Source organism: Lingula anatina, chromosome 5 (genome assembly GCF_051362555.1).
Source record: "Lingula anatina isolate TDL-2025a chromosome 5, LinAna3.0, whole genome shotgun sequence".
Classification (NCBI taxonomy): domain Eukaryota; kingdom Metazoa; phylum Brachiopoda; class Lingulata; order Lingulida; family Lingulidae; genus Lingula; species Lingula anatina.
The window spans coordinates 21,727,915-21,739,302 of record NC_141771.1 but is presented as its reverse complement, the minus strand read 5'-3'; the positions used below and the strand labels follow the sequence as shown (position 1 = coordinate 21,739,302).

General features: G+C 37.4%; 1 protein-coding gene across 1 annotated transcript; it reads right to left on the bottom strand.

The window, feature by feature from the left end:
* Positions 1-3,708: 3,708 nt before the first annotated feature.
* LOC106158162 (carbohydrate sulfotransferase 8-like) lies at positions 3,709-8,136 on the bottom strand. The gene is made up of 4 exons (XM_087014080.1): positions 8,009-8,136; positions 7,695-7,819; positions 4,312-4,836; positions 3,709-3,729 (listed from the first exon to the last, which is right to left on the bottom strand). Exons 1-4 carry the CDS (start codon positions 8,085-8,087, stop codon positions 3,709-3,711), a joined length of 750 nt encoding a protein of 249 aa, XP_086870206.1. The 5' UTR covers positions 8,088-8,136.
* Positions 8,137-11,388: the final 3,252 nt, after the last annotated feature.

Here is an 11,388-nt window from a genome sequence, read left to right as displayed (position 1 = left end):
AGATATTATACGGGAAAAAAATTAAAAACCGTAGAACCAAATAATCGTCCATTTATCTAAAGACATATCTGTCAATATCCTGTGAAAAATCAATCTGTCGCCCCGGTAAAGGGTATGTCATGGGTATCCCACTAAGTTATCAGTCAAATAACTTCCCTTTATGATTTAAATAGTAGATAATAATTATTGGTGGAGGTTTCCACTTTCTAGTTTTTCTAGTTATACTTGAAATGCAAAGATAAATATGAAACCATCGCAGGAAAACTTGGTGTTATCATTTCACCAGTCAATCACATCTTTTCCATTGTTATCTACAGACACCGTGCATCTGCACATATATACAATATCAGTCCACGTCGCCGTGCATTTGTCACTGATAAAAAGATGTCAAATATGTGTGGAAAACTGTGTGACTTATTATCCTCAATCTTACTGCGTGATTTGCGACTCCGAAATTTAGGTCAGGCAACTTTATTAGACCATGTTCTCCTTTTTCCTCTCCATTTTCAATGTCTGGCCCCGAAGCCGTATGCTAGTTTTTTTTTTTTTTTTTTTTTTTTTTTTTTTTTTTTTTTTTTTCTGAATGTCCATGTTACCTTTGGCACATAGGTAAAATGTAATTGTTATTGGTGCAGTAACATTGCATCAAACTTAGCAGCAATAGTTTTTTGTGAACAGCTATCGTTATGATAATATTAGGAACATTGTAATACTCCAACTAGAATGCAGCCCAATTGATTAGCTATTCATCTTTAAGCTAATATATTTTCAACATTGGCATTTTCTGTGTAAGACTAAGATCTTAAGGCCAGGTCACACTGCGCTTGCGACCTTTTTGCAACCTTTTTGCAACCACAAAATCTGGCGGTCGCTTGCGATCACTTTGCAAGCTTATTAAGAAGCTGTGGCCAATTTTGATCGGCAAGCAGTCGCAAACCGGTTGCAACAAGGTTGCAGTATGGTATCTGCAACCTCTTATAGGCCATCTTCAAGTTATAGGTTACTAGTCGAACACTGTTTGCCGAGCGATACACAACCTGTCTGCAACCACTTGGTGACCGAAAACCGGTTGCAGGACTGTAGCAATCGCTTGTCAACTGGTAGCGGCAAGGTCGCAGAGAATATATATGTTGCCAACTTGTGACAGTAGCTGCTCTTACATAAATTCCCCTCTCACAAAAATGTTCTAGTAAAACGACTCCTTTTCAAAAAGACGGGACTGCTATAAGCATTGACTTTGTTTACCTAAGAAGTAAAACGAGTAAAAAAAGTCGAAAATATTGGACGCTTATAAGACGCCCCTTGTAAGGCGATTACAAACATTTGATGAAAGAACTTGGACTTGAAAATCAGGAAGTTTTCATTTCCTTCCTAAAAATAGAACCAACAATATTTTGTGAACTTTTGAAAAGACTACACCCTCACCTAACGAAACCAGTGCTTTAATAAAAACATAAACTTGCATATGTTTTAATCCTTATTAATCTCATAATACTCTTTAATATGTTCTTGGTCAAATACTTGGTCTCTTTGAGGTCGCAAGGCCTGTGCAGTTACGGTCACACTGAAGAAAAAACGTCTTTGCGACTTGCAACTGTCACCGGTTGCAAAAAGGTCGGCGACCGGTTGCAACAACTCGCAAAGTGGTTTCCAAATGAACGCTGGGTTAATATCCGGTTGCGCCGGTTTTCGGTGCAGCACCGATATCCTCCTGGCGACCGAAAAACCTACTTGTGGTATCCAACCGGTTGCCAACAGGTCGCCGACTGCTTTGCAACTGATTTGCAACCGATTGTGTGTTTTTCCCTTTGTCTTTTTAACCCTAGGCGTTTGCCACTTACAATACAACGTAATTAAATCGTGACAAGTCATGCGCATCGTGTACTTTTTACACTCTCATCCTTGTAGTGAGGATACCAAGCACTGGGAAGATGTTAAATTGTTTGTGTTGAAACTATTTTTATTTAAGTCTATTGGACACATTTTACGATTTGTTCATTTATTTGTGGATAATTTTGATTGTTGAAATTATGATATTAAATAGCAGTTATACCTTGCTGATTAAATTGCTTTTATTTTCCGTTTTCTCTGCATTCGTGTATTTGTTTCATTATTTACTCTGAAAATATGGCTTTGCACATTTTAAATAACATACAGCGATATATAATTTTCGGCATTTTACCTATGATTTTCGTAAAATGATAAAATAAATAAACGTCAAAAAATCGTACATTGCTTTTATCATCACATTTTTTTTTTTTTTTTTTTTTTTTTTTTTTTTTTTTTTTTGGTTTCGTAAGTGTGAAATACCTGGTATATGAAAGCCTTGGCAATAAAATATTGCCAACAAATGCAATTTATGTTTTCTTTTTCTAAAATATTATAATTTATGACCTTGATATTTAGAAGGCTTACATAACAAATTTTGAAAAAAGTCTGCCCAAATAGCCCACCACCCCACGCCTATTTTTTTGCAGTCGCTTGCAACCTTCCTGCGACATATTTTCGAACGCCTGCGATCGGTAAAAAACCAGTTAGCGACCAAGATACTAAAGACCGTCAATCGACCATGCAGTTGCAAATGGTATGCTGCTGGTTATGGCAACCTACTGACAACCAAGAAGAGACCGATAGGCAACCTTAAGGATACCGATAATTTTCATCTTTAGTCGCACTGGTTGTCGGTGCACAAAAAATGGCCTTCATGTGTCAACGATCGCAGGCGACCTGTTAGCAACCTTATGCCACCACCTTAAAACCTATGGCAACCTCCTTGCGACTGAGGTTGCAAAGAGGTTGCCAAAAGGTTGCAAGCGCAGTGTGACCCAGGCTTTAGATCTCCCAGGGACGTGAGCCCTGTACTATAGTTGCTGTTAGTCATTATATATTATAGCCTCCAAATAGACAAAAACACAACAAAAACAACATAGCAGTCGTTAGTATAGGTGTAAAATATGCATAAGGTTTTATAAGAGTTATGAAAATATTGTGGGTGATTAATTTAAGTTTAATGAATTGTTGTCAATGATAACTTAATCCTATTTTGTGTGCGTAATTCATTATTGCGTTTTCTTAATTTACGGATGTGGCTTCAACGCTCTCCAGAAGTCATTTTGTTTGTCATTTAAAGTCTACGAGACGGACTGTTGTATTTCGAGTCGTTGGTAGGCTGTGCTTGGAAAATCCAACTACACCGGTCGTAATGACCTTTTCTCAAGTATACTTTTCTCAGGTATATTTACCAATCTGATAATTTAAAAGCAAAGCCAAAAAACTATTCATTTTTGTAATCTAAGAATAACGTTATGATTAAAGAGTATTGAAGCAGTTTAAGACGCATTGCACGCTAGTATTTGAAGATTCTTTAATCTTTCTTACAGTGACACTACTATCTCACTCTCTCAGATTGTAGTTTGACTCCGTACGAACAGTGTAGGACTCTTTCATGACCAGACTCTGTAATTGAAATATTGATGATTTCTTAGGTATACATTCTGAAAACCAAACTAGACTTTTTGTTCTTTATCATTTTATTCTTCTAAAGACCGTGCCCCAACATTCTCGTGAGCACAGCCGAATCTGAAATCGTTGTTAACTCAGATAATGTCGACATGCCAAATGAATCACACGATCAGATAAAAAAGCTTTTAACTGCACTTTCTATAAGTATTTGATAGTAAAATTGACCTACTTATCTTCCCAACGTATCTAACTACTGGGGTGATCAACCTAAAAAACACAGAAAGAAAGTAGATAAATCCGTTCAAATATTACTTTTCGGGCAACATTAAGCAATGTATTTTGGTAGTCATGTAATTTACACTTTTCGGATGTGGAATCATTTGGTTGGCTTTTGTGGCAAAAGATCGACTTCAAACGCATCTTCAACTAAATACGTAACTTAGAAGCCGACATTGCTGCATCAAGTGCATAAATTGGACGAATTTTCTGCAACGTCGATTTTGAAACTGATGAATAATATCTATTCACCAAATTAGACGTTGTTTCTGGATTAAAGAACATATTTGGAAATTTGAATGCTGGGTACGCATGCACTAGTTTCAAAATGTTGTTTGCATCTTCGCTTATTGTCCCAAAATACCCTATGACGTCATATTGAATGACGCATGGGTGACATAAATCGTTAGGGGGCGCCCAATGACCATTAAGAAAGTTTGGGTTGTCACCAACGTAACGAAGGAATTCTTCAAATGTTATCTTTGGTATCCAACTTGGCGGTTCGTCTTTTGAAAAACTGAACTTTTCTCCTGATGGAAAGACACCAGATATCCGTCCACGACGTTGGCTCACACTGACGGGAAGAATGGGTTCTACACCGCGATAGTGCTTCATAACGTATGGCACCACTTGCGATGAGACAACATCATGTGTCAAAGGATTGTTTTCCAACTTATTACGATATGCAGAAAGTAATCTTTCAAAAGGATGTCTCAAATACATTACTTTCAAGTGGGTCTGAAGTTTTTGTTTTGCTTTTGAAAGCGACAGAGTATCCAAAGTATGTAAATATTCTTTAACCACACCACTTGGGCTTAATCCGTTTTTCCTATGAGCTACAGAAGTATCGTTTATGAAACCAGACAGTGCTAGTAATAAGCGCTTCCAGTTTGTGTTCCCCGATTTCGGTACGCGGCAATATATGATTTTATACTGGTCTTCTACGATGAGATGGCTGCCGTTTTCTTCAATCCATTCTTTTGTCAAAGGCGTTTTTTCCGTTTTATACTTCTGGCATGCCTCGGACACAAGTTTCTTTCGTCTTTGTATTTCCTCGAGCCATTCTTCGGGAATGACGTCATCATCTAAACCGCTCTGCTGAAAGAAATAAAATGCACTGTCGTTAGTCGATGTGTATTACCTGTATATGTATTTATTATCGTTTAACGGGTCTTTTGCGAGTAATTCAGCGGGCGCTGTATTCAAACGGAGAACAGATTACGTTAGAAGGGTACGCGATCATTCGAAGTAGGTCAGCGCTGCTGTACAGACACTGGTTTTCTTTTATTCCTTATAGTTTTTCTGTATAAAGACATTTGTATAAGATATTGGCTTTTCTTATGTGTTGTAAAATTATCATATTTATACAAGTAAGAACTGTACCAGAATTGCAATTGGGCTATGCGGTAGACGCACACGCTATTAGGCACGTGACCTTTAAAGAGCACATCCTAATGCTAATTGTGTGTAAATTTGGTGACATTTGATGGCGTCTTTTCAATTTAATAGACATTTCTTTATATCTGTAGAAATCACAATGAAACATTGGATTTTGGGGGTACCTGTTATAAATTTGACTAAATTGTATAAAATGTGTATATTTTCACCACTATTTTGTATTTTTTTGAACCATTAATCATTTTAGACATGGTATCTGGAATAAAAAGCACTAATTATAACAATTTACACCTGTGAGCTGATCATTTGTAATTAAAAGTACATGGAAATGGGGGTGGGACAACCTTTTGGACCAATGTTGTATTGCATCCGTTTTTGTGAATCATTGATAATTCAATTAAAGCTAGCACCAGCATACATGCAAGTTTTCAATAAATACACAGATGTACAAGTATCAAGCACATGCATAAATAATAAGAAAGCTTATTAGATGTACACAGCAGCTCGTTTTAGGAGGCTGTCTCAAAACACCATTCCTTCCCTCACGATTTTGATAAAAAATTTGAGATAAAATGTGCTCACCATATAAGTAAAGAAGATGAAGAAAATTGGGGGTAATCCAGCTGTTTTTCGATAGGTGGCGTCCGAAAAGCTTTACTTTTATTACAGTGTGTTATTTGCAAAAACGGCCCTAATTGACAGAAAAATGCAAAAATGAAAAATTCTGCCATAGCAATTTCAATCTAATTTTGATACGTTATAGTTCTTGGTAGAAGTCAAAGAAATTTATGAAAAATATATGAACCATATCCAGCTCATTTTTGAGACGGGGATGCTTGAATATGTTTTTATTGATATTACGTAAGAAATAATGGGAATTGCGTAGCAAATACATGTAGTTAAAAGTGTGTATCAAGGATTTTCTAACTTCGTGGATAGAGCACAATCCTGGTGGGTTTTAAAACTCGCGTGACTGTAGCATAAGTCTTAATCAATCGTCCTTTGCCAGCTCTACAGCGAAAAATTCCTTCCATTCCGGAGTTTTTAAACAAGTCGTTAGAAGGCATAACAGTTTAAGGGTTACTGAGCGTTATTCTCTAATCTGTAATTGCAACGTTTTGGTGACATATTCGTTAATCTTCAATCAAAATAACAACAAAACTTTCTTTCAATTTTTTCTGTCATGTAGAAACAGGGAAATCTTATCAAGTTAAGTCATAAAATGTGCATAATTGGCACGAAGGGTATCTTCAAAAGATTCGTAGAAAGCACAATATCTCAACCTTTTCTGAGGCCATTGAAAGAAAAATTTCGAATGGTTAAAGCTTTTCCACATTAACAGATGGGAGAAGTCACATCTGTCCACTTGTGGTCATATAAGAAAACTACAGTTTTTGCATTATGTATTTGGAGATTTAGATGTGTGGTGGAAATTGTTGCTGGTGGAAGTTTTTCGTTTTTAAGATTATATTTGAGTGAAGTTGCATAGAGTGAACTTTTCTGTGTGATGTTAAATCATCCCAGCTTGTCATAAAAAAAGCGTTTAGTATTAGGGCCTTTGTATGCAGATTATTTGGGGACTATGTAGTCTCCTTTCAAGGATGTTCTCAAAGCAAGCGTGGATTCATTTCTTGATTGTGAATATTATACATATCTTTTTGATTCCTTCTAGATTCCTCCAGGGAAATCCAGTTAAGTTGTTTGACTACTTTGACTACAGGGCCCTCCTTATAGTAAGGCTAGCCTGATACCGGAGGGAGTTTTGATGGATTCTGTAGAGACACTGTGCTATAGAGGACATCGCAATAGTCAAACAGAGAAATGTACACATTGTAGAGTATATTTTTTAGGTTTAGAGTTTTAGAAGGCGGTTTTAAAGGATTTAATGCTTTTTTAACCTTGGTTAAAATATATGTAGTGCATTCAGAGCAATCAAGCTTGTGATAAAGAATAAACCCAAGGTGTTTGTATTTTTCTCTTTGTTATAGGCGTGTCGTCAAAGGGACTGTACTTGTCTGCATTTTTTGCTTTTCATATTAAAAGTCTCTTTGTGGCACTTTTTAGGTTTAAAAAGTAAGTTTCCACTTAGATGATCGTGTTTCAGGGTATGGTATATGTGTCGTATTGGAGGGTGTCTTGGGTATTACTGTCATCGGGCGTAGACGGATAAAGATTGAAGTATTTCATCTGCATATATGAAGCAGTGCGAGGTAAGACTATCAGGTAAGTCGTTTCCAAATTCACCTCCTGGAATATACTTCGGCCGGCAGGCCTTGTCATTGCACAGTTTTTTTACTCGGGCCTGCACTTGGCCTTATTTTTATGACATGTTCATTGAAAAATATGGTTTATTTGAAAAAAAAGGAATATTCTAGATCTTGACATAAATCGTTATAATTCACGACATTCAACATGTTCGTTCTAGATTGATGATTCATGGTATGAAAGTAGCATTCAGAGACAAATGTTTTGCAATGTCCTCATGTCAAAATGAACTGCGGGTAGTAAATTATATTTTACAGTTTTTGCATTCATGTGTGCATACACTTAATTCTTACCTGGTCATTTTCACTATGTCCATTTCCCATCATTGCCATTATATCTTGTATAGGTATCGTAGTCGCCTCGAGCTGATCTACCTTTTCATCAAGTTTAAGATGAATAGTATCACGCGTAGAACGCCCTGGAATTCATTAAATGCCACTTTAACTATAAAATTGAATACTTCAGACGCGTAATGATTATATGCTTTCCACCTTTGCACTTAAAACTGTTATCATTGCTTCTAGTTATTGAAATTGTATTCGTTCCTGCAGATAATATATTGATTTAATGTAGGAGAGCATGAGAAGGAGGGAGCAAAAGGTCTTACCTCCCACGTGCAATGAGACGACAAAGATGCAAAAAGCAACGAGAAGAAATCCCAGCATTGTACGACACACCCACTTCATATTGGCAAGGTAATTAACTGATCGAAATATCAACTATACCTCGTGGAGATGAAAAGTGCAATTATAACAGTTCACCTAACAGACTTATAAACAATTTAAGGTCATTTATTGTATATTAATGTGGCAAGTACTGTACATTCGATGCGGGCCAATATTGAAACTGAATGAACATAAAAATACGGGTTTTAGGATTCTTTGTCTTTCAATCCGATTTGTATCTTGAAAATCGCAAATCTTGACATCTCTCCCACAAAACTTTAGGGCAGTGTTTCACCTGTCTTATGCCCCTATTTCACACAGACCACGAATCCCACGAATGGCCATGAATTGACGAATTTCAGGATTCGTGGTTGAATCGTAATCAGTTCGTGAAGTTCTTAACAGATTCGTATATATTCTTAGTCAGTTCTGGCAATTCTTGATCAATCGGGAATTCGTGGCAAAATTTTTGAGCTGTTCAAAATTTTGGCCACGAACTCCCGATTCCAAAATATCGTAGTGAATTTCTGGACAATATTCGTGCGATTCCAGCCGAATCGAATTAGACCAGAAAATTGGCAAAATCTCACGAATCCTCACGAATCCTCACGAATCCTGAAATTTGTCAATTTCTGGCGATTCGTGGGATTCGTGGTCTGTGAGAAAGATATCGATCGCCTACTAGAGAAAAAGCAATCGGCATATAAGCCCGGACATAATAGAGATACAGCACTGATTGTAATTAATAATTATCTATTCATGGGTGTACATATATAAATAGTCATGTTACTGTGCTGTCCTTTTATACCGGTCAGCGGCTTTTGATGTACATGAATGATAAACCGAGTGCTTCTCACTTTCAGGCCACATAAATTGATTAGGCGCATCCCAGAACGAGCCTCAGATTCCCGAGTGCAAACGCCAATATTAACGAGCCCCCCCCCCCCCTCAGATTAACAAGCACAACGTTAAGTTAACGAGCACTAACTTAGCGTTTCCAAGCACTACCCGTTGATCCGCATATCTGCCCGTTTGGTATGTTACGTATGAGCCGAAGGTTGTCGAGAACGCATTGCTGCTGTATTCATACGCGGTATGGATAGTGGAACATACTAATGCAGCAGTTTGGTTTGTTTTGAGAATTTTTATATATTCTACGTTTATTTTGCTCAAGTTAAAATATTGATACATGGAAACAGATATTTCTGAGTCGGTGAAAATAGTCGACGAATAATTTTATTTGGCCATGGCGTGGACGTTTTCAATCCTTTCTCTTTCGTCAAAGAGACAGAAAGGGGAGATAATATAACTCGTTTGCGCCCAGAAATCTCTGAAAGTTCCACCATTATGTCTCTTGTATTTTCCACCATCTTGAAAATAGTCCTAAGTTGATAAAAAGAACCCGTATGTAAGCAACCGGGGGCCCCGATGGAAGCTGGACAAATTGATAGTGCATGGAAACGCTAAGTTTGTGCTCGGTAACTTTACGTTGTGTTTGTTAATCTGAGGTGGGGCTCGTTAACATTGGCGTTTAATGCGCCAGGGAATCTGAAGCTAGCGATCGTTTATGAGGCCTGACTTTCCTATGGGAGTGTTGTCGCTTACGACAACAAGTTGCGGTTACGGTCGTATTACTAGTCATCTTTGTTTTGTTATGCAAATGATTTGCTCAGTATATATACGGCCAGCAGTAGATCTGGGCACGGCCACGTTTGTAATATCCCCTTTACACTGGACGGCGTCCTTTCTGCGACCATGAAATTTGGCATCGCTGTGGTCTTAATAAGGAGGCACGAGCATTGATTTGGTATCAGAATGAATGCTCAATGATCGGCCAGTTGTCGGCACGTAAAGTATTATAATTCTTTAACTCTCAAATGGGGCCGAACTGTTGGACGCAGAAGGGACGCCGTCCAGTGTAAAGGGGGCTGAATTGACGAGCAGAAGGCTCAGGTCGCCAAGTGTCAGGATTTAGTAGTCACTTCGGCAAAATCTGTGGATCACCATCGAGCGGGAAAAGCTACATTTCTCTGTACGTATTGTTAACCATTTGCACCATGTATATGTAAAAGCATAAGTCGTGTTGTCTAGCCAAATTTATAGTATGCACAACATTTCCCATTTCTTATAATTAATTCATTATTTCTTTTTATATTTGTATTCAGTTTATATTATATTTGTGTATTTTTATATTATCAGTTTGGTGTTTACCTTTCATTATTTTGTTATTTTTTAGTTTCACCATGTCAGTGTATGTGCGTGAATAAAGGTGTGAACATTTTCCCGTTGTTTGTGTTCGTTTGGCATGGGATCCGCAACAGGAGAGTATCGGGATGTGAGGCAGTCCTTGAGTTTCTCCGCTGTCTTTTAAGACAGTATCTATTCTGTCCTGCTATTAAAATAGCAGGACAGAATAGATACCAGAATAAGGAATTTGGTCTGTCAGTACTAGTGCATGGTGTTCCTCTTAGATGTGTACACTACCTCTTCTCGTAATCACAAGGCACTACCTCTTGGTGAAACCACATGCTTTTCACAGGTTTCTACCCCCTACATTTTCGCATATTGTGCAGGCCGCAGAATATATCTTAAATACGGGAATTGATTTTAATTAAGCCGTGGGCATGGGTACGCTGCTCGTATTAACAATGTAATCTAACGTTAATTGGTCCCATTTTACTTTCGTGTAGTAATTGCTATTATATCTCAATTTACTAGGACTTATCTAACGTAAATTTACAACCACGCGGTTTTGGATAAACCAGACAAAATCCTGGGAATAAAGAGAGTATAGATTTCAGGACTACCCAACTACCAGACTCGGCACTCGGCGTCAGTACGCATTTCACAGTATCATACCCGGTGTAATATGAAAATCTGACTCCCATGAAAATCTGACTCCCCAGTCAAAATTCCATAATGAAAATCTGACTCCCTCCATTAAATATTGACTCCCCTCACAAAACTTTATAAATCTTTTTTATTTGAGTATATAACTTTTATCTTGTAGTATACATAATGGTGGATGCATTGGCACTTTTTGAAAATTTTCATGAGAAAATTAAAAAAAATTAAAAATGTGTATTTTTCCACCCAATGTCTCCTATGAAAAGGCTAGACTACGGGAGTCCAAATCCTACAGTTAGTAAGATGAATGCTTGTTTCAAAAATTATCAATGTTCACCAAAATTTTCACCACCAAACTTAAATGCTAAAAAAATATACGTCACAATGCAAACCATGTGAAAAAGGACCTGTGTTGTGGGGTAACTGAATATAAAATAGGGCCTTTTCTTCATGGGAGTCCAAATCCCATGGGTAT